General features: G+C 40.6%; 4 protein-coding genes across 7 annotated transcripts; 2 read left to right on the top strand and 2 right to left on the bottom strand.

Moving 5' to 3' along the window:
* Positions 1-68: 68 nt before the first annotated feature.
* Positions 69-3147, top strand: LOC136446939 (RNA-binding protein 48-like). The gene is made up of 5 exons (XM_066445607.1): positions 69-198; positions 1139-1329; positions 1655-1800; positions 1980-2614; positions 2969-3147. Exons 1-5 carry the CDS (start codon positions 97-99, stop codon positions 3068-3070), a joined length of 1176 nt encoding a protein of 391 aa, XP_066301704.1. The 5' UTR covers positions 69-96; the 3' UTR covers positions 3071-3147.
* A 1806-nt stretch (positions 3148-4953) lies between these two features.
* On the bottom strand, positions 4954-14352 carry LOC136446933 (glycylpeptide N-tetradecanoyltransferase 2-like). Of its 3 annotated transcripts, none has more exons than XM_066445599.1 (12): positions 14217-14352; positions 13429-13549; positions 12324-12462; positions 11637-11761; positions 11074-11165; positions 10518-10634; positions 9918-10088; positions 9351-9459; positions 8826-8996; positions 8292-8468; positions 7646-7783; positions 4954-7139 (listed from the first exon to the last, which is right to left on the bottom strand). In XM_066445599.1, the coding sequence occupies exons 1-12, from the start codon at positions 14315-14317 to the stop codon at positions 7119-7121; spliced, it is 1482 nt and encodes a 493-aa protein (XP_066301696.1). In that variant the 5' UTR covers positions 14318-14352; the 3' UTR covers positions 4954-7118. The 3 variants fall into 3 exon arrangements, with proteins under 3 accessions (XP_066301696.1, XP_066301697.1, XP_066301698.1); XM_066445600.1 differs by having other exon boundaries at positions 13429-13525; XM_066445601.1 differs by having other exon boundaries at positions 13429-13522.
* Positions 14353-14638: 286 nt separating this feature from the next.
* On the top strand, positions 14639-18422 carry LOC136446948 (calaxin-like). Its single transcript, XM_066445617.1, has 6 exons — positions 14639-14799; positions 15535-15687; positions 16333-16437; positions 16853-17004; positions 17301-17405; positions 17846-18422. The coding sequence occupies exons 1-6, from the start codon at positions 14733-14735 to the stop codon at positions 17897-17899; spliced, it is 636 nt and encodes a 211-aa protein (XP_066301714.1). The 5' UTR covers positions 14639-14732; the 3' UTR covers positions 17900-18422.
* LOC136446949 (UPF0538 protein C2orf76 homolog) lies at positions 18094-20977 on the bottom strand. 2 transcript variants are annotated; one of them, XM_066445618.1, is made up of 6 exons: positions 20890-20977; positions 20270-20462; positions 19819-19869; positions 19612-19649; positions 19190-19271; positions 18094-18818 (listed from the first exon to the last, which is right to left on the bottom strand). In XM_066445618.1, exons 2-6 carry the CDS (start codon positions 20412-20414, stop codon positions 18742-18744), a joined length of 393 nt encoding a protein of 130 aa, XP_066301715.1. In that variant the 5' UTR covers positions 20415-20462; positions 20890-20977; the 3' UTR covers positions 18094-18741. The 2 variants fall into 2 exon arrangements, with proteins under 2 accessions (XP_066301715.1, XP_066301716.1); XM_066445619.1 differs by having other exon boundaries at positions 20270-20443; positions 20890-20955.
* Between the last annotated feature and the right edge of the window lie 105 nt (positions 20978-21082).

Here is a 21082-nt window from a genome sequence, read left to right as displayed (position 1 = left end):
GTGAATTATTCGAATATGCCGCTGTCTGAATGAGTTGCTATGTTTACTGCGGTGTAGCACTTTCGAATCTCCCGCTAATTTTCCTGTGTAACCAAGATGGCGGCGCCCATGGACAAAGTTGCCGACCACCACAAACAAAAACAAATTTGTGCCTCAAGACCGGCTTACCGGCAAGGTAGAAGGGATAGAGCTGTCAAGGTAGGTTTTCCTTCGTATGAAGAAGTAGAATCGCACAAGACTTAAGCGTTTCGAACGCTACAAAAAGCGTGTTGACTGTTCGTTGTTTACATCAGATCTAGCCCCCCTCCCCACGGCCTCGGTCTCTCCACAAGAGCAAAGCATTAGTTTTGGTTTACTACAGGCGCCCAGAGCTGAAAAACGAATGAAGAGACGTGCTACATATTGTGCTGAAGTATCAGCGGATCGTATGTTGTTTTTTTAGCTGCCAAAACAAGACATTACTTGAATCTAGTATTGCGTACTGCTAGAAATTTGAGAAAACAATAGGATTTCTATACCGACAGGAAGGCAATATTTGACGTTATAACTTCATATTTATTTATTTGTCTATAATGATGGAGATAACCAGTATATAAGCCTGGGTGCCATCCTATTTTTACTGGGGCTCCTACACTTGCTACCCTAAAAAGTAGCGAGTGTAGGAGCCCCGTTAGAAATAGGATGGTACCCAGGCTGCCAGCATATATATCCATGGTAAACTTTGTGTTCTACATACCTAATATAAACCTCAAGGCCACCACGCCACCAGAAATATACCAGCAAACACCTGTTGCCAACATGTGTGTTTTATTACCTCCAAGGTGTACACAGTGAACCAGGAGTCACGGTACCTGCGGGTTAAGGGCGTGCCGGCCATCGGTGTGAGCGAGGATCTCGTGAAGCGGTTTAATTTGCGCTGTATGGAGCCGTACAGGATACATATATACTGTATCACATACATGTATGTTTTATTGCCCCCCCAGGTGTACACAGTGAACCAGGAGTCCCGGTACCTGCTGGTGCAAGGTGTGCCCGCCATTGGGGTGAGCGAGGATCTCGTGAAGCGGTTTGCGCTGTACGGCAACGTACAGGATACATATATACTGTATCACATACATGTATGTTTTATTGCCCCCAGGTGTACACAGTGAACCAGGAGTCCCGGTACCTGCTGGTGCAAGGTGTGCCCGCCATCGGGGTCAGCGAGGATCTCGTGAAGCGGTTTGCGCTGTACGGCGCCGTGCAGGAGTACCGGATCCTCCACGAGTACCCCGCCGAGGAGTTCACACAGGCTTACTGGGTCAAGTTCGACAGACTTCAGGCCGCAAGGTTTGCAATCAGAACCATTTTTCTTATCCTCTCACAGTTTCCTCTTAAGGCAGTAAACCTGTACCTAACAATTGTTTGTTACATGGCCAAATTGCCAGAACATCAGTCTGTGTGTGTAATATGTCTTTGTGTGTCTGATCCCGTTCTCCCATTTGAATAAAGACAGTTGTTTATGAGAATTCAGCAAGCACAGACATGTCTTATTCTCTGACTTCTCACATGTGTATGTGTGCTTGTGAATCTGTGTGTGTGTGTGTGTCTGTGTGTGTATGTGTATGTGTGTGTGTCTGTTATCTCTGATTACCTTTCTTCTTTTTGTTTCCAGAGTAGCCAAGAGAAAACTTGACGAGTACTCTTTCTTTGGAGGTGTGCTCCACGTGAGCTACGCTCCGGAGTTTGAGACAGTGGACGACACAAGAGAGAAGCTGGGAGAAAGGAGAATACTAATCGCCAACAAAACTAGAGGAAAGGGTAATGTAAAAGGAAATTTCTTGGAATTTTTGTTCTTTTGCTTTGTTTAAATCAATGATGAAGCATATTTGACACCCGTTTTTTCCAGCAGTTTAGAGGAATATAATTATAAAGAATCTGTTCCAATGCCTGTCTCATAAAAAAACATTCAAACTCATTCAATACATTTTTGACTACAGATCAACGTGTCAAGCAGCAGCCTGTTTCATCACAACAGGAAAGACCGAAAGTCCAGGCATCAACCTCTACATCAACCTTACAAACTGAGCCAAGTCGTGCAACTAACTATCAGGAAGGGTTTCCACCAGTGCCTTCAGAAGTTGAAACATTTCCTGCTCTCCCAGCACCCCCACAGTACCAGTGGTACCATCCTGCACAGCATCAGTCACAATGGGACATTCCAAAAGTTGCTTCCAAGCAGGGGGTTTTCCCTGTGGATTACGACGCTCGCTTGTCTGTTCATACTCCTAACAGGAACCAATCAAACCGCACAAACAAGACACTTCCAGATAATCAGGATGAAGATTATGGGCCTTTGATTGGCCCACACCTTCCATCCAAGGACCAATCAGGTGACAGCCAGGAAGGAGCCGCAGGAGAAGCTGTTGTAAGGCCTGATCTTGTTCCCAGGCAAGTCATGGCTGGAAGGAAGAGGCCAGCTCCTCCAGGCTTCTTTGGTGAAGCTCTGGAGGAAGAGAAAGACTCAAAAGAAAAAGATGAAGATGGTGATGAAGTGCAGAAGACATCATGTCCAGATACTGGCAGCTCTTCCATGAACAGGACAGCAGTCATTGTCAGACAGAAAATGAGACAGGTATTAAATATTTGATTGCTTCTTTTTAATTCAAAGCCTTTAAATGTGGGCAGGGATTCCACAGAGATAAGACGATTATAGTCTATGAAAAAAAGGAGCATAAAATTATTTTAGACAGATCTCAGTGAGCACTCAATGATCGCGAAAGTCTTCTTATGATCCTTCAATGCTCCCAATGATCATCATGGCCAATGTATTTTTTGTCACTTACTGATTGCCCAACAGTCTCTACCCTGTTGAAATGAGGGTCTTGTTAAATTTGGACTTCATCAGTGCCTTATTCCTGGTATCTTAGATATGAAAATCATAAGGCCAATGATACAGCAAGGAAAACGACTGTTTTCTTTCTTGCAGATTTCACAAACAAGAACTCTGTCCTCAAGCAGCAGGTCCTCCAAGTCAGGCTCATCATCATCATCAGGGTCATCTAAGGATACAACTAGGAGAAGAATCTGACAGCTGTCTTGTATCTATGCGCCTTTATTCTTAATCTTATATCTACACAAGATTTAGTGAAGATGCTTCAGCAAGTGTTAGACTTAATTATCTTCGCCGAGTACTTGTACTCGGAGAGGATTATGTTTTCGGTTGAAAAATCTGTTGGGTGGGTCTGAATGTATGTCAGGAGCATAACTCAAGAAAACTTCAATGAATCTTTATGATTTTTGGTAGGTGTGTAGTGGTTGTGTAAAGGAAGGTCAAGTTCGAAAATGGTTAACCTTGCGTTTTTCAATAGTACTGCAGCGGACTTAGCATTTTTTTGTGTTTGTATGTAGGCAAAAAAAGTGACGGAAACGTTGATGGATCTTCATGATTTTTTGCAGGTGTGTAGATGTTGTGAAAACGGAGGTCAAGTTCAAAAATGGTTCTCCTGGCACTTTCCGTCGGTACTGCAGCGGGCTTTGTGTGGATGTGAATTTTCTTGTGGACAACATAACTCAAGAAGCTGTTGATGGATTCTTATGATATTTAGTGGATGGGTAGGATTTACCGAAAGGAAGGTCAAGTTCGATAATGGGCCTTCTAGCGGGTACCAAAGGTACTGCAGCAGAGCTTCAAAATTTAGGGGCATATTTTCTGAAAGTGCTATGGTCATGATTTTTGTGTGGTAGATAGTTCATGCCACAGAAAGTAAGTTCTGTAAATTTTGGCCCCCTAGCGGCTTGTTAAGAACCGCAGTGAGTGTTTTTGTTTTGACATTCGGACATGAATAACTTGAGAATGGGTCGACAGATCGTCGTGATGTTTGGTATGTAGAGAGCTCGGATGGTGCTTTACATAATCAATGACTAATTATGCAAATAAGAGCTAATTTGCATAATTAGTAAGGAAAGTTTGTTAACCCACTGCCTTTCAATGGGACATGGGATAGTGTCAGGTCATGTAAACAGATAGCCTTGCATAAACGTACATGTAGGTCAAATAAATAAACTATTCTCCAAGCAGAGGTGTGGGTCCTGCTGGTTTTTGACGCGTTCAGTTTAAGCATTTTTGTTCAACACGGTTGGCGACATAACGAAATAGGGACAAAATAGAAAGCCTGACTAGAAACACCTAAAAACGTGCCAGATTTATTCTATTCATATGTATTGACTGTACTATTTCATCACCACTTTCAACTTTCAACACTGCCATATCGAACCTTTGTGACCCATATAATATCAACATACTCATATTTTTTCATGACCAGTTATAACATATATCAGCACACTCTACACATATACTAGTCCTGTACCACCAAATGATTTTTAACCCTATCTTAACTGGACTCATTCGCCCAATCATAACGTCCAAATGGCATGGTGCATGATCAAATTTGCAGGGGGTGATAGGCACGTAGATATAAATCACTTTCCATAATAAGCCTTGATTATTTGGCGAAGATAATGTGTTTGTGGAACTCTAGTTTCTCTTCACTTGGTATTAGCATGTGATGCCGCAATACCAACTTTTAACTTCAGCTTCTGTTCAAAACACTTAGCCTCTACCAGGCCCCGCGGATGGCTGGAGAAATAGTAGAAATTGGCCAAATAGAGTGAATAGTATGCTAAGGGAGTCAGCTACGGAGAGAGGGTCCAATATGCCATGATCCTAGAACTGCAAACTGTACCCCTATAGCAGACTAACTCCTCTTGTATGTTTTTCTGTCTATTTGGCTAATTTCTACCCTTTCCAGTCGCCTCTGGAGCCTGGTAGAGGCTACAAAAGACTGACATGTGTCAAGACATTGGAACTTCCCTTAGTTTGCCCATTATGTCTTGAGTTGAGTACAGTGTATATCTTTGCATTAAACAAAAACAAGTCACCAAATATCAAAGAGACACGTGTAGAGGCTCAAGTTGGTTCTGTGAACTTGTTTTTATTCCGTTGTGTACAGTTGGAACATTTACTCACACAAAGGACTCAGAGATTGTAAAGTTGTCTTCCAGGCATTTTGCTGGCATCAGAGTATAGGACAATGCCCATCTCCATAAGTCCCACTGCTTCATATTTCATGTTATTAACTCAGCAGCAGGCGTGATTCCTGAATTGGAGCAATAAATGTCACTATTTTTTCATTTGCTGTGCGGTGTTTGATTGGGAGTTGCTTCTTGTTGCTGTGAAGGAATTTGGGCTGGTGGATTATAACTTTACTTCAGCAAACTAGCAACCAAAAACAACATCTTATCAACAAGTTGTCACAAAAGGTGTATGGAGAGTTGTGAGTACAAATGGATGCTTCAAACAAAGTGATTTTGTGGTATCAAAATGTACAGTTGATTAACACAATAACAGTCTCAAATGTGGAGTTTCAAAACAATCATACCTTATGCACACTAATTTTTCACCCAAGTTTTGAGAGACTGTTCTATACCCGGTAATCAATCTCCAAGCAGATGATTTTTCCAGATTTCCATTTCTGTTACAAATGGCCTTCCAAACAGAAGTAACAAAAATGGGAAGCTAGAAAGTTATTACAATTTTACCTTCCAACATCTGCTTGGAGATAAAGGCTATTCTACATGTATCAAAACCAAGGTTTTATTCTGTCCCCTCCCATCTTTGAAATGGAACAGTCTAGGTCAACAAAGATGCCAGAAGATTTTTTATTGTAATGACTTCATTTGTTATGCAGCACTTTTTATCTAATTCAAATGTCAATCTAAACTAACGGTACATTTTTCTCGTTGTGTACAAAACACATTTCATATAACATCAAGGAAACCTGCAAACTTCATATTTTCATTTGACAAAGTGAGAAAGACATTTGTTGAACTTAAAGTTCTTTATTCACAACTAAATGTTTTCACATGCCAAGGTTTCAAAGGACCGCCTGCCAACTTCCTCAGGGCAATACTGACTGGTTCTACTTCCTACTGCAGCTAGTTGTACTGCACTTTGAAGGATGCGGTCCTAAACATGACTGAGTTTGTATCCCCCCTCATCACGGTTCATGACTACAGTAGACTAGGATTGCCCTAAGAAAGGTAACAGAAGCACTACCAGAAGCTTGACAAGTGAAAACTTTTGGTTGTTTACAAAAACACTTTGGATTAACCATTTACTTACCAACCTGATGAAACTATTGACAAAAGAAAATGACACCAGAGTTACAAAGGAAATATTCTGGAAGTATAGCTTAACATATCTTCCAAGGTTCCACATACACCATAGCTCCCCTACACCTGAACTAGCTGAGATCTAGAAAGTCTAACCAAACAAGCAGAGCACATATAAACATGTACGTTGAGCTTTGCCCAACTGACTCAGGTTTCCACCAAAGTTTTCCTATACAGAATTTCCATCACATTTTACCATCAAGTCATAGTCAATTTGCCAACCAGCTCCTAAACTACAAATACAGTCATCTATGGCCACACTAGTCCAATTTCTTGGTTTTCGGATTTAGGTACTTCATCTTTGCGTATTTGAAAAAAAAGACAAGAACCTTTCCGTGCTCATATTTTGGTACAGTAAAATCAGAGCTCAAAATTCATTCTTTAAAATGCTACTAGCCAGCCTGGTATATTGGTTAGTATTGGGTCTACAACATTGTTATTGCTCCCGTAATTTCCTGAAAAAAATCGTGTACCAAGAAATTAAAATGGTGTGGCCGAATATTTGTTATGGCAGCTATGGTGAACTTGGAATGTGACTTTCTCCATCCAAGAATACGACAAGCAGAAATGATTCTAACAGAGTCTTTGAAACCAAGCAGGGTAGCAGCCGATATCATCTTGAGTACACATAGTGTGAGTCTTCAAAATACACTGTACTGTACTAGGGGTGGCTACCGGTCATCAAAACATTCAGGTCTAGGTTTAGTTCAGGTCCAGAGAAACACTGTAGCCACCCCTATACTGTACTTTCTAGATCTTTCTATGTATATGATAACCTAATTATAGTCATAGCAAAGGCTTGTTGCCCAGAATCAAGTTGAACTTGCACTTGTTCCATGTCTAACTCCTATATTGTAGTAGCTACTGCACTCGTGTCCACTATGTCACTGGTTCTGTTGACATCATCATTGTAAAACCAGGCCCACCTGGAAAGGCAAAGAGTACAAATTGTTTGGGTTCTAAAAAATGTCTTCAAATGAGTTCCTTAGCTACAATATAGGTGATCCACTATGTGATATTTTAGCACAACTATACATTATACATGTACTAATAGCTAAAATGTGATATGGCAGCTTGCTAGGTACAGGAGTAGTTAGCTAAATAGCTGATAAGTTTGCTAGGTACATGTACTAGTATCATCAGATGACATTTCAGGACATCTATTACTACACTAGAAATCAATTAGTTAGCTGGTTACTTGATAAGTTAGCTAATTACTTACATCATTGGGAGACATTTCGGGGCACCTGTACAGGTAATACTACAGGTAGCTAGTTAAGTACTTGATTAGTTAGCTAGTTAATTGATAGGCTAACTTTTTACTTACATCATTGGGAGACATTTCGGGGCACCTGTACAGGTAATACTACAGGTAGCTAGTTAAGTACTTGATTAGTTAGCTAGTTAATTGATAGGTTAACTTTTTACTTACATCATTGGGAGACATTTCGGGGCACCTGTAGTTATACAGGTAGTACTGCAGGTTGCCATCACCGATGCCGAACTTCAGCTGTTCCAAGAACTCCTTGTTCTGCATCAGATCCAGCGCATTGAAAACATCAAAATCTCTCTGAAACACACAAAGACCAATGATTAACAAGAAAACCATTTAAAGGAATTACAATTCTACAGTACCCAAAGTGCCAAACCTAAATGTTTGATAACATAATACTACAAGCCAGACTTTATCTTTGACAAAATCATGATAATACTGTTTTGTGATAAGTAAAGGGGAGCTAAATTTAAAACTAAAAAGCCTACTATACTATGCTAAATATACCTTAAGTCAATTAAAGTCAAGTTTTCACTTATTTCACATAAGTCCATCATAGTTCAGGGCTCTCCCACCATTTGAAACTAGCGCCATGCTGATGGCTATTCGACTGATCATTGAATTATGTGACGTCCACATTTCCCAACCAGTATGAATGAGCTTTTTTTCAAGGAATTTTCCGAATTCAAAGCCCGCTAACTCGTTGATTCCCTCTAATTCATAGGATACCTTGACAACAAGGATACTTCTCCTAATAGCCTGACTGTTCAGAAGACACAAAAACAATGAAAGAAATGTTTCTGACCTGTTTAGCGAGGATGAGTGCGTCGTTCATGATGTCCAGCAGAGTGTGCTTGGTGTGGACGTTATAGAAGGAGTAGGCCGCCTTCAGCTGGCTGTACTGGGGGTGGTGCATTATGGTGGAGGGGAGGGTGTAGAAGCTGATGAAGTCTGTTATGGTCTTCTCTCCATCTGTCTCCTCCTGTTGGAATAATTAGTGAACACTCCCTGAATACAGTAAAAACTACCCAAGAAGACCAGTCAGGTGGTCACTATAGACAGGATTCTTCATGCTTGTGTCAATGGGAAAATTATCTAAGGGAAAACCATAAATAGATAAATAAAGTGGTCACATTGTCGTCAAAAATTGAATTCATTCGGAATCTGGAAGCCTATGTTGTAACTTTTTAGATCTGTCACTTAAGCTTATAAATATGAATTTTCATTGTCCGCCTATTGGGATGGATGGGTTTGAATTTTTGTCCGTCCCCACAAACAAATTTCTTTACCGGGATGAAGAGCCGGGTCAAGGGGACAGCCAATGATCTAAGACACCCACCTCCACTACGAAGGAGTCGATGATGCCTTCTCTGGGCAGGAACCAGTGCTCAAACTCCTCCACGGAGAACTCAGGAGACAACTTGAAGTTCTTCAGGTGTTCAGACAGGAGTTTGTGGACCTCGGGGATGTCTGCTTTCACCATGGGCCTTAGGCCTTGAGTCTTGGGTTCCTACAGGAGCAAATCATTGGTAATGTAAATCTATATTAGATAAATAGGTAAATAGATAGTCTCAAAAAACAGGCGTAGCCCCAACCAAAATGTCCTAACCCTGGGCTTGAACCGGTGTCTCCAAGTTACAAACTTATTGAAAGCAGGAGCTCAACTAAGAGGTTGCTACCAGTTTAACCAGAGGGACATCTTTACCTTACAAACATAGGACCATAACATTGACTACATCTGGTTATACTCGTTTAACCTTCTCCCCGCTGCCTAACACTGTAAGCAAGAAGAAATTGGGTGCCAAACGGCTACTTCAGTGTGCTACATGTTTAAAGACGGTTGTAACAAAAAAGAGAGCCTTACGTCTGGCAGCTTGTACAGCTTGATGGTTCTCTGCATGGTCATGTTCCGACTCAGGTGGGAGAACTTCACCTCTATCAGCTTCTTTGGGTTCAACGACCTGTGCCAATATCTGTGGGTACAAAGATGTACAGTGCATATCAAGTCTTTATTTTCAATGCAAGATATGTCTATTTTGAATGACTATTGAATATATACAAACAATGTATGGATACCAAGATATACAGGTGGGTGAAGCAGGTAAATTGAGACCCACTTACATTTTTCCCCACTAAGTGTAGCTGCAAAATTTGGACCAAAACCTGCATTTTGCCCCGGTGGCTACATGCAACAGTAAAATCAGGACCCAAATGCATTTTACCTCAGTGGGTGTAGCAGCAAAATCAAGACCCACCTCAATTTTGCCATATTGGGTGTAACAGTAAAATTTGGAGCTACCTACATTTTGCTCCAGTGGGTGTAGCTGCAATATCTGAACCTACCTGCATTCTGCCCAAGTGGGTGCAGCAGTAAAATCAGGACCCACCTGTATTTGGCCCCATTGGGTGTAGCAGGAAAATCATGACCTACCTGCATTTCGCCACCGGCCTGGGAAGCACAACCCCTGCCGTGTACACAGCTTGGAACAGCCCCTGCTGGTGGACCCGTCTCGTGATCTCCCGGATCAGAACCGGCGCCACGCGCTTCGACCGCAGCTTCTTGTGCACGCAAAGGAAGTTGATCTCTACCATCTTCTGTAGGCTGGTGGGAAGTACGAAATTATTAAGGGCTTCAGATAAGAGACCAAGTCACCGAACAATACAGCAGACCATACTTTCCTCATTTTATGCATTGAGCAAAAGTGGCAGACTATAACATAAAAAGACTTACTGGCAAAGCTCTAGCAATATTGCCTTTAACAATCATCTAGATACTCAAAGTTCTTTTGTTTTGTTGTACAAATGTATGTCAAATCATTAAAGTGCCTCAAAGGGTAGACTACTAGTGATGTACAAACTTATTCGTAGATTACATAACTTAACCAATCAGTAAGTTAAGTGGCACTAATTTTTCAGAATACACTGGAGATGTATATATGTATATGGAGCATAGTGTGCTAAGATTGGAGTTTGAGGTATCATCATAAGCCAGCTGATATTCATCCTACAATAATTAAATACATGTACTTACTGGTCGTTTATTCTGATGGCAGCAGGCACTGCACTAATGAACCCCACTAGTTTCTTATTGGTGACCACACGAACACCACAGTGCCACTCGAGTAGCCAGCCCGGGGGCTTCAATGCCCTGGAAAAACAAACAAACAAACAAAACAGATCAGTAAACACGCACATGGACACCACAGTGCCACTCAAGTAACCAGCCTGGGGGCAAAAAACAAACAAACAAAAAACAAAACAAAACAGATCATTCAGCATACAGTACACAGACTTTGAAACTTGTTGTGCTAGGATGCCACTATGAAGAATGTCCCTTTGTGCCACTACTGGCTGTACCTTACCCTACTGCCACAAGTCGGTTTTATGATTGGCTAGTACAGGTTAGGTAGGCACAGGTGGACATAAAAAATACCTGCAAAGGTTGAATTGTGCCTGCGCTAATTTATTATAACCAGTATATGCAGGTGGTACATGTATTTCCAGCCCTGGTTTGTGGCTTTGTTGGAGAGAGGAAAAACAGTTGCCATACTTTGGATGAGAAAAAGACATCTATACGTACAACTCACCATAGCAGGAAAGCTTTGGAGTAGTCAAACCTGAACATGTTGTCATCATCCTCCACATAGTTCTCATTCAGTAGAACATACAGCTCACTTAACTGGGGGAGGGAAAGATTTTCATTTATTTGGCACAATATTCAGAACAAGGAAGGGCTATAATGCATGAATGTTAACATGAGCTTCTGCAACCTTAACTTTCAAATCCAAAAGCAGGTGTTACTTTCTTAAGACCACATACTTATATTATAAATACAAAATCAACCATATTTTGGAAAATTTCCTCACAGATAAACAACTAATTCAATAACTGAATGGTGCACAAACCCCCTGTACAGACCCTTCTTAAGTAAAACTTCCAATGGGATAATTTCAAAACTTAAAGATCCAGGTCAATTTTTGGCCCAAATCAAAATTTAAATTAGAATTCAGTTTCCAAGGCTGCAAATCGATAAACAACCATATCTAAGCCCTACAAAGATCATTTTCAAGATCACCCTAGATTTCCAGCAAGCCAACACAAATCTGACTGAAAAGACAGTCCTTGGCAATGAGAGGGTTAAGTGACGTACCACATCAGCCTTGCTGATGTCCAGCGTGTCCCACTCGAACCCCTGAGGAAGACTGTACGGATCCTGTCGTACTTCGGACTGTGGTTTGTTAGGTTCAATCGCACCATAGTCTCGCACCTCCTCTCCTGGGGAAATGACAATGTGATACAACATTACTGGTTAACAGTCTGTTTGATTCGCATGACCATTAAACCACAATTAGGTTTAATACATCAGCTTTGTACAGTAGGTAAAAGCTGCATAAGACCGGACTGTAAGGTCTGATCCAATCATACCAGGGTGGACCCCTAATAATCTAAGTGTTAACTAGTTAACAGTTTGTTTGTTTCACATTACCAGTAAACCACATTTAGGCTTGTACACCAGTTTTGTACAGCTTTTTTGTTTGTTTGTTCGGCATGTCCTGTAAACCACCTTTATTTACATGTGTCTATTATGTTTCTCCAACAACTTTAGGCGTAACAAACATACCTGTATTATAATCTACAGAGTAGGTACAAGCTGTATCCACTCACATTGGGGTGGCCCCATTCTCTTTTTGATAAGTGTGATAAGATCTTTAACACGCTTAAGGTGTGGCTCTTCTAAAACACGGTACCTCCAGCTTAAAATTCCATTACAACAAAATGAAAACCTACCGTGAAATGAAGTCCCCATGAAAATGAATGAATGTACAGTATCACTCACCTATCTTTGGTACAGGTTGAGTGTCCCAGAACTCGTACTTCTTGTCTCGAGCCTCGTCAACACTCTTAGGCTGCTGGTGGACGGACAGCTGCTGCAGGGCGCGCTGCACTTCCTGCAGCTTCTGCAAGGGGAAACCATCCTGGGAAAACACACGACAATGTTACGTCGATGAAGGTAATAGGATACACCAAAAAACAGTTACTCAAGCCACAGGACTTGATTTTAAAACATCTGCTGTCTTGGACTGGAGAATCAGGTTTTAAACAGCGGATGCTGTCTGAAAACGTCTGACTGTTTCAACATCATATCCAGTAGCTTGAGTAACTGTTTTGGGGGTACAACGACAAATTTTCTATACACAACCAGATATTCACTTTCTAAGTTAATCTAACCTTTCTGTTTGACATCCCCCTAAACATACATCAATTCACCCACAGCCTACCCATGGCCCACCCACACACCCATCCGCCCACATGAACCACATGATTCTCTTCTTTGAGTTTGACTTGTAGACAGTCAACAGTGACCATTTAATTTTAAGAGGGTCTGTAAATCTTTACATGTTCGAAAATGCTTGAGCTATGATTCACTGACATGCAAACAGGGACATCAACACTTTGGCAGACAGTGCTCACATCACATGAAAAGGCTTTATATAACCTGCTCACAAACACTCACCCTCCTACAAACCCATGCCACCCATCCAACCATCTAGCCACTCATCTACCCATCTATTCATCCTTCCATCTATCCATCAATTCATTCAGCTACTCGTCCTAACAGCCATACATGAACAACCCACTGTCCCAACCCTCCAACCCAAGGCATCTTGAAATGTCTAAACAGACTGTTATTACTCTGTCACAAGTTTGTGTTGTGGCCGCCCTTCTTTGACACTTAAACTTCTCCCTGCCGCCTAACTCTGTAACCAATGGGTGCCAAATGGCTACAGTGTGCTAAAGGTTAAGAAGGTGATGAAAGAAGATGTGGGACTACAAAATGGTGACCTGCGCTCTGTAACGTAGGGACTTATGGAGACAATGGTGTCACCTCACAGAAAATGAACTAACTGAACTGAACAAGTTTGTGTCGATCAGATCCTCACATCTGTTTTCTCTGCATCTCCGGCCGCCGCCGCATCTCCTCCCTTCTTCTTCTTCCTCTTCTTGCTCTTCTTCTTTGTCACCATGTTGTCCTGGCTGCTGGAACAACAAGGTGGAGTTAAGCTGAAAAGAAAGCACAAGTGACGTTTCCCAGTCCAATTTGTTATAATAACCATGTAAATTTGTATCTGTATCTCTATAGATGGTGTAAGTGCTCTTAAGTTTAACACACGAGCTTAGCAGGCACGCGGCACGGCAGCAGCTTGTTATATTACACTGAACAACCTGTGACATGCAACTTTTGCAATATAGCTGCTCTATGTATCGTTTTAACACGTACTACTTAATTAAGCTATTGTGTATCAAATCAACTTTTAAGTATAGTCGTGGGAATAGACAATCTGATCACATTGTCAACAAGCCATGGAAAAGAAAACATTTGTGAGAACGAAATAAAATGGAACCAGAAATAATTTTGTGATTCTGATGGCTTATGATATATTTTTGAACGATTATACGAATTGATCATTTTTGTGTCTGGCAACATCAAATACAGTCTTCGGGGTAAAATTTTGGCGCTATTTTTCTTAAGCTCTTACAATAAAACGCAAAGGTTGTTTTTTCTGCATCCACATAAATCGAAACAGCCCAGAAGTCATTTTGTGGTCCTCTGAGAATATAACGAACATGCATGTCATGTGGGGTGTCAGCCCGTCAAACCCGCCTGTCAGCCACTTCTTAACGGAACACGGCGCCAAAAATAAGACACAAGACTTCCTGAAGACCATACCTTGTTCCCGGCTTAGGTTCGTGATCGTGTTCTCCGTCTAAGACGACGGAATCGTCCGTTTTGTCTTCTTCCTTCATCGCCGCAGCACGATCTTCCGCCATGTTGAAGAAAGCGCTGAATCTATAGCTGTCCCCGTACAAATATAAAACTGCCTTACTTGTAGGGCAATTTTGTCCAATTTAAACAAGAAAATAGTCATTTCTGGTACCAGGAATAGAAATTATTCGAATAATACAATTCAATTTGATAAAATTACTTGAGATTTTTATACTTTATACATTAAACTGCTATCTAAAGAAAAAATGATTTTACAGGCGGCAAAAATGACATTTTTGACACCTGAAAATAAAATCTCGTCTTCTAATCTCGCGAGAATGAAACATTGTCTACTGCGCCGATCTTCTGCGCAACTTTGTTTCTTGACAACGGGGAGAAAAGTTACCTCAGAGTCCATCTCAGGGTTTTCGCGATTTTTTTCACATTTTTGACCGTGTCTGGGATTTTATAGGACCAAGAATGGCGCATATCGTCGCCAAGAAGGCGCTGGCAAAGCTGGCTGAGACCTGCTATCGACAAACACACTGTAAGTCCAGTTATGCTTAGTTGTTTACGTTGACAACCGGACATTAATTGCCTGGTAGACATGCATATGTTACAGAATATACTACTATGTATAATCAAGGAGGCTATATAACCTCCTTGGTATAATGTCATGAGTATTTTGCAGAAGTTATCAACTGAAGTGTAGATATTATGAAAGCGTAGTATTCGTAGCTTAAAGCAATATTTTCCATCCCAATATCTGTGATCAAAAGAAGCCCTGCTATTAAGTGTCTTAGACATGTCTTGCAGTCAGTCAGTGCAGTAATAATCAAAAGAAATCCTACTAGAGTGTCTAAGACAGTAAGCAAAGGAAGGCTTGTTAAAGTTGCCACAGCCAGAACAATTCTTTAGGTTTTTATACACTATAGATACATGCCATAAATGCATTTAAGTTCGCAGTGAAGAGGCCGGGTTACCCCGAAAACCGTGAACATAATTTACTAGTAAACCACTGTGAGCTTAAATGCATTTATGGCATGTATCTACAGTGTATAGAAAGCTGTTATATCTTCTGCTCGCCTACAACCTTGTTTTAACTGCAAAGTAAAAACCAATGCAAACACTCCATTATCTCCCTACCACAAAATCGAATCCCTTTGAACTTTTTGTAATACACGATGTCTTTGTCTTGCCTTCCTTTAATACTAAGGGCAAGTTGGTGCTTGAAATAAAGAATTAATAATAATAATAATATGTTTTTTTTTGTGTTCTCCAGTTACGAAGCAGGAGGTGGAGGGTCTGCTGCACGTGTTCCGAGACCTGCAGACGAGTAAGAAGGGCAAGGACGAGATGAAGATGGACCGCGCCACTTTCCGGGAGGTGCTGCACTACACCTTTGCCATGACAGACGACATCCTCATGGACAGAGGTCAGTTTTTGGCGATGCCTCAGGGGAGGAGGCATTTTTGTTTCCTACTGTGTCAGGATGAAGTTTCAAGATTGTGATGTTTCCAATTAAAAGGCTCAAGAAAAGGATAGTCATCAAATTTTATTGCAAAAATCAATGATCTGTTTTTATTTTAGGAAAAGATCTGTAGAGCTGTAAAAAGGATAAACTGTAGAAAGGGTCTACAAGAAAAAAAAAAACTCTGTAGTTCTTTTTACTGTAAACATTTGCCAGAAGGCTACCTCTGCACTGTACAGTTTGAACTTTAAATAGGCAATAAACTTTTTCATTGATAACTTCTTGCTGAACCCGGAGATCTGTATCTGTATCTATATAGCCGGTATAACCGCCATTAGGCGTAACACACCAGCTTCGCAGGCACGCGGCGCGGCAGCAGCTGGTTATATTACACCGAACGGTCTGTTACACCTAGTCTTTGCATAAAGATGTTGGTAACATTAGATTCAGACTACTGCTATATATGTGTCTGTGATTCCCACTGTACAAAATGCAGCAGTGACATCCTGTGCTGTTATTACTGTCTGTGGGACTGGAACCGTTGCAAACAAGTGTTGGGAAAAGGGGTGAAGTCTGCCATCTCTGATTTGCTTGTTGTTGTTCCTGCAGTATTCCGTGCCTTTGACCAGGACAATGACAGCTACGTGAGCGCGCAGGAGTGGGTCCAGGGTCTGTCCGTCTTCTTACGGGGCACCATGGAGGAGAAAATGAAATGTAAGAAACAGTTCTGACCAAAACTAGAGACTGCTCTTTTATTCTGTACTGTATCAAGAATTATGATTTTTTTCAGACACTCTTGGTACACATAATAAATACATGAAATATAAAAGAAACAATAAACAGATGATTTAACATGACAAGCCATATAGTCAGAGAAGAGTTGATAAAATTGTCATTTTCATTTGAAGCAACCTAAACTTTCTACTTGATTAATAGCCAGCATAACATTAGCTGTGCATTGTGCTAGGTAAAAATGATTAGTATACCTGACCAGAACTTATGTCTTTTTATATACATGGACAATGTAAAGATTAACATTACTACTTCTCGACTAATATTGGGAGTTTTCAAAGATCCTTTTCCATTGAAATACAAGCAAATACAACAACTGGTTCATGTCTTTCAACAGATTGTTTTGAGGTGTATGATCTAAACTCTGACGGTTACATCTCGAGAGAAGAGATGTTCTCCATGCTGAAGAACACACTCGCTAAACAGCCAACTGAGGAGGACCCTGATGAGGGCATCAAGGATCTGGTGGAGATCACCCTGAAGAAAATGGTACGGCCCAACTGTAGTTTGTTTAGACACTTTCCTTAGTCACAGACGAAAGACAGCGGGTGCTGTCTGAAACGTCAGACTCGTCACTGTTTCAAAATTTTGTCCAGTTGTTTGAGTATCTATTTTTGGCATATCTTATCACTTGGATGTCTAACCTTCATTAACGTATTGTGTGTTGAAATGTCATGTGAAACTCATACTATGTTGTTTAATGTCACAGATGACTGTTCATACCAAGACATTTGTTGTGAACGAAGAATTTTGTTAACCAACAGACAACACTGTTTTCCCCACAGGACCATGACCATGACAGCAGACTGTCCTACTCAGACTACAAGACGTCTGTCGAAACGGAGCCGCTTCTACTGGAGGTGTTCGGACCCTGTCTCCCTGCTGCTAAGGTGAGCATTCTTAGTTTGTTGTAAAGAGACACAAGCTCTCCCAATGGCCTCATTGTCATAAGGGATCAAATGATCTTGCCCTGTCCAAGGAGACCTTATGACCTCATTCCCCTGTGTTTCTGTCAGTCATCTTGTTTTTTAGTTCTGTTGAGTTTTTTAAGTTCTGTTGAGTTTTTTAAACACTGTTCCCCACAAAATAGCTGTAAGAGTTGCTCTTTTGTGTTCTCTAAATGTCGTGGTGGCAGTGCAGTGGTGAGATCCTAAAATCTTTTCAAACCAAACCAAATACTGTACTGTGCAAGTAACAATCAGACTGAGTAATCATTATCACTAAAATGTTGAACTCTAATCCGGTTGTTTGATCAAAATTGTATGATGTATAATGCACCTGAATGTCTAACTTTAATTGATGAGACCTGTTTTTTCTTTCCTATTTCCAGCAAGTGAACGCTTTCACAGCGACCTTTTCCGACACCTATACAGACTACTACTGACATGGAGGAAAACAGCTTTGGAGAAGAAGAACATTTTACTGTACCAAGAATTTTGTAAAAATGTTCAAGAATTACTGGTATATACGGTGCAGTGCCATTTAGAACTGCGTTACTTCTGTTAGAACCTGTATTTAGTGCACTGTACTAGAAAATGTGTCAAAAATGTTGTGTTACACGGAACAAAAACAATCATTTTATGAATATGAGTGATTTTATTGCATTCAATGGAAGAAAAAGAAAAATGTAGCAAAGTTTTCATTGAATACAAGCTGCAGTATTGAGCTGTTATAGCAAACAGTCTTAAGAACAATGAGATTTGTTAAGAAAAATATATTGGGTGTTCCTTAAACATCACCTTGTACAGTTGTATGCAACTTTCTAAGGTAAGAAATCAGTTTGTAGACTTTGAATATTCTACGGAAGACTTCTCTGCATTAATGAAGTCAGACTGTACATATGTTCGCTGTAGACTACTCTAGAGTCTATTTTGAATAAATATTTGTGGTTGATGGTTAATCTTAAATTATGAGTCTGTCTCTTTTTGCTTCTTCACAATACCTAAAATACTTTCTAACGAAAACTTAAGTCAATATTATTATTGTCAAAGTAACTTGTCCCCAATGATGACAGAAACATGAACAAAGAGATAACAGAATGTCTGTCTGGACTTCAAGTATCTTACACAGAGAACCCATGATTTTAAAAGGATCTCATATCAAACTTTCAAAAGATGGTGATGAGTTTAATGACTATACAATGTTTTCATCTTATAAAGTAGAAATAACAGATTAAAAGGAACAATATGCAATTAATCATTTTAAAAGTTGCAGTGTTTTCTTTTGCTACCATCTTGTGACTGGGTTCTTCACAAAGCTGTTGTATTCCTCTCGCTTGAAGAAAGATATTTCAGTCTCGTTCTCTGTACAGGGAGAACCAAAGAGTGTTCAATGAATTGCATTATCACAATATGACAAGAAATAAAAATGATAGACAAAGTTGCATTTTCAAGAACTCACATATCTTAAACATACATAGCTTAACAACGAAAACATCTCAAATCTATAACATAGTAAACACAGAAAGGAAGGACCTTTCTGCTGTACGTGTATATAAATACTGTACGTTGTACCTGTGATGTTGCCCATGTAGCCTAGCATGCATACAAGGAGTTGAACCTTTAGCACACTGAAGTAACCATTTGCCACCCAATTCCCTATGTTATACTGGTTACAGAGTGAGGTAGCAGCAGGGAGTAGGTTAAACATAAATGTCAGCAGACAGGCTACCTACCTACTCCACTCTCCCCCAGTGTGGCACCAGGCTTCAGCATCAGCTTGTCGTCGTCTCCTGTGTTTATGACTGGGTTGTTGGTCTGGAAACAAAACATCATCATATTTTCGAGCAGGTCATACAGAGCAAGTCCACCCTACACAACATAATCTTCCAAGAATACAGCTTATAAGCTTTAAATAATCCTTTCTCATTTAACTTAACATTCAGCAATCTAAGGGAACCATATCAGACACCAGAAGTGTGCTGCTTGCATTAGATGTTGGATTGAAACAGGTTAAGAGAAAACCTAATCAAACCAAATTATAACCTTAACCCCTGACACCCCAAGGGTGCCACGGTGCACCAAACCATACAATATATAATATACACTGATGGTTAGTAAGAGTGTTAAATGGTAAGTATGGGGAGACATTCCTTACCTTGTTACCATGGGCTTTGAACTCAAGCTTCATCGCATCTGAAAGAAAAGGGAATTTTGACAGTTTAGTTAAAGATTCTTGATCAATACTGTATAGTATTTAAAACAGCAAAATATCAGTAAGCCTTTGAAAGAGGGTGGCATCAGGGAACCCATAATTTTCTTGCCAATTGTTAAGATCAAGATCAGGTTCCCACTACAGACTCACCATATGCATGTTTCCTGAAGGGTGGTGGCAGCCCTGGTCTGGTCTGTATGTCTGGAACATCAGAGCAGTTGATGAAGGTTAGAAATGCAGGTAAATTTACAGACAAATAAGTCTCAGTCTCTTCTTTGCAATTGGCAGTCCAGTCTAAGGAGACCATCTGTACACCTCTGGAGGTGTGACTTCAAATCAAATAAGTCTCTAGATCTGCACCTGTTTAGACTACTCATTACTTTCGGAACCTTAATGCACATAAAATAAGAGAACATAACATTGTATATGATGCGCAGTCTGTTGTAAAGCAGTATAGCTTAGGGGTGAAGTCTGCCATCTCTGATTGCCTAATGTAAAGCTTTGCATCATAATTTTGCTTGCACCAGTACAACTGGCTAGACGTACCTACTGATTATTGCTATCTCTATACATGAACAAGTCAACTGTTCCAAATCATCACCTTTCCTGACCATGTCCATGAAAGTCTCGACAGTCGTGTCCGGGTCGACCTTGTGAAACACGACGTTCTTTAGGTTCTTGTGTTCGAAGGAGCGGATCAGGCGGACAGTGACGGTCAGGCCATTGCTGCGTTCCTCAGTTGCCATGGTGATGTAGAGCTGTCGTTATCTCATGGCTCACAGACTTGTAGATTTCTAGACATTTGCAAGTGTAGAATTTTGTAGAATCAAAATTGAATTGTATTATCAATGAGGTTATAACCTTCTTGGTAAAGGCTTTATTCAGAGATTTAAAAATACACAGAGTAATTGCTGCTACAACAAGACTTTTAAGTAGAAATCACCTTCCTTCAAAAAAATTAAATTCAGGGCTGACACTAGATCTGTGAAAAACTGGAGTTAACACTGCGTATATATCCCTGCAAACCAAATTTCCAAGGCATCATTCTATGGCAAAGCGCCACCCCCCTCCCCTCCCACTCACACACGACATTTGCTTTGCGATATGTATATTCTTCTCTTCTTCCGTTTCGTGACGAACCTCATATGTATACGACTAACATTATCTCAATGTTCCGCATCATGAAATCCACTAGGTGAGGGCCGTAATATTCAATCTTACCGGCTTCTAGATGCTGTATTTTATCAGCGTGAGCACTTGCCTCTTCGGTCTTCCGGAAGTAACGAACATGTGTTGCACTTTACTTTAAAGTTGACAGGGGACGCTCATGTACCGGGTGCAAGTTACATCCGCCCTACGTCATATTATGGACGGATACATTTACAAAGAGGGACTAATGAAAATTACATAATAC

This window comes from Branchiostoma lanceolatum, chromosome 13 (genome assembly GCF_035083965.1).
Source record: "Branchiostoma lanceolatum isolate klBraLanc5 chromosome 13, klBraLanc5.hap2, whole genome shotgun sequence".
Taxonomy (NCBI): Eukaryota; Metazoa; Chordata; class Leptocardii; order Amphioxiformes; family Branchiostomatidae; genus Branchiostoma; species Branchiostoma lanceolatum.
This window is presented reverse-complemented; position numbering and strand designations above follow the sequence as displayed.

Excerpts from the sequence above, each read along its gene's own strand:
- LOC136446939 (XM_066445607.1), top strand. The coding sequence starts at position 97 with ATGGCGGCGCCCATGGACAAAGTTGCCGACCACCACAAACAAAAACAA. Across the intron at positions 1,330-1,654 it reads GACAGACTTCAGGCCGCAAG|AGTAGCCAAGAGAAAACTTG; the intron begins GTTTGCAATCAG and ends TTTTGTTTCCAG. Across the intron at positions 2,615-2,968 it reads TCAGACAGAAAATGAGACAG|ATTTCACAAACAAGAACTCT; the intron begins GTATTAAATATT and ends TCTTTCTTGCAG.
- LOC136446933 (XM_066445599.1), bottom strand. The coding sequence starts at position 14,317 with ATGGCGGAAGATCGTGCTGCGGCGATGAAGGAAGAAGACAAAACGGAC. Across the intron at positions 10,089-10,517 it reads GCCATCAGAATAAACGACCA|CCTACAGAAGATGGTAGAGA; the intron begins GTAAGTACATGT and ends ACTTCCCACCAG. Across the intron at positions 7,784-8,291 it reads CACTCATCCTCGCTAAACAG|AGAGATTTTGATGTTTTCAA; the intron begins GTCAGAAACATT and ends TGTGTGTTTCAG.
- LOC136446948 (XM_066445617.1), top strand. The coding sequence starts at position 14,733 with ATGGCGCATATCGTCGCCAAGAAGGCGCTGGCAAAGCTGGCTGAGACC. Across the intron at positions 17,005-17,300 it reads AGATCACCCTGAAGAAAATG|GACCATGACCATGACAGCAG; the intron begins GTACGGCCCAAC and ends TTTTCCCCACAG. Across the intron at positions 17,406-17,845 it reads CCTGTCTCCCTGCTGCTAAG|CAAGTGAACGCTTTCACAGC; the intron begins GTGAGCATTCTT and ends TCCTATTTCCAG.
- LOC136446949 (XM_066445618.1), bottom strand. The coding sequence starts at position 20,414 with ATGGCAACTGAGGAACGCAGCAATGGCCTGACCGTCACTGTCCGCCTG. Across the intron at positions 19,650-19,818 it reads CTTCAGGAAACATGCATATG|ATGCGATGAAGCTTGAGTTC; the intron begins GTGAGTCTGTAG and ends CTTTTCTTTCAG. Across the intron at positions 19,272-19,611 it reads TCAAAGCCCATGGTAACAAG|ACCAACAACCCAGTCATAAA; the intron begins GTAAGGAATGTC and ends TTTTGTTTCCAG.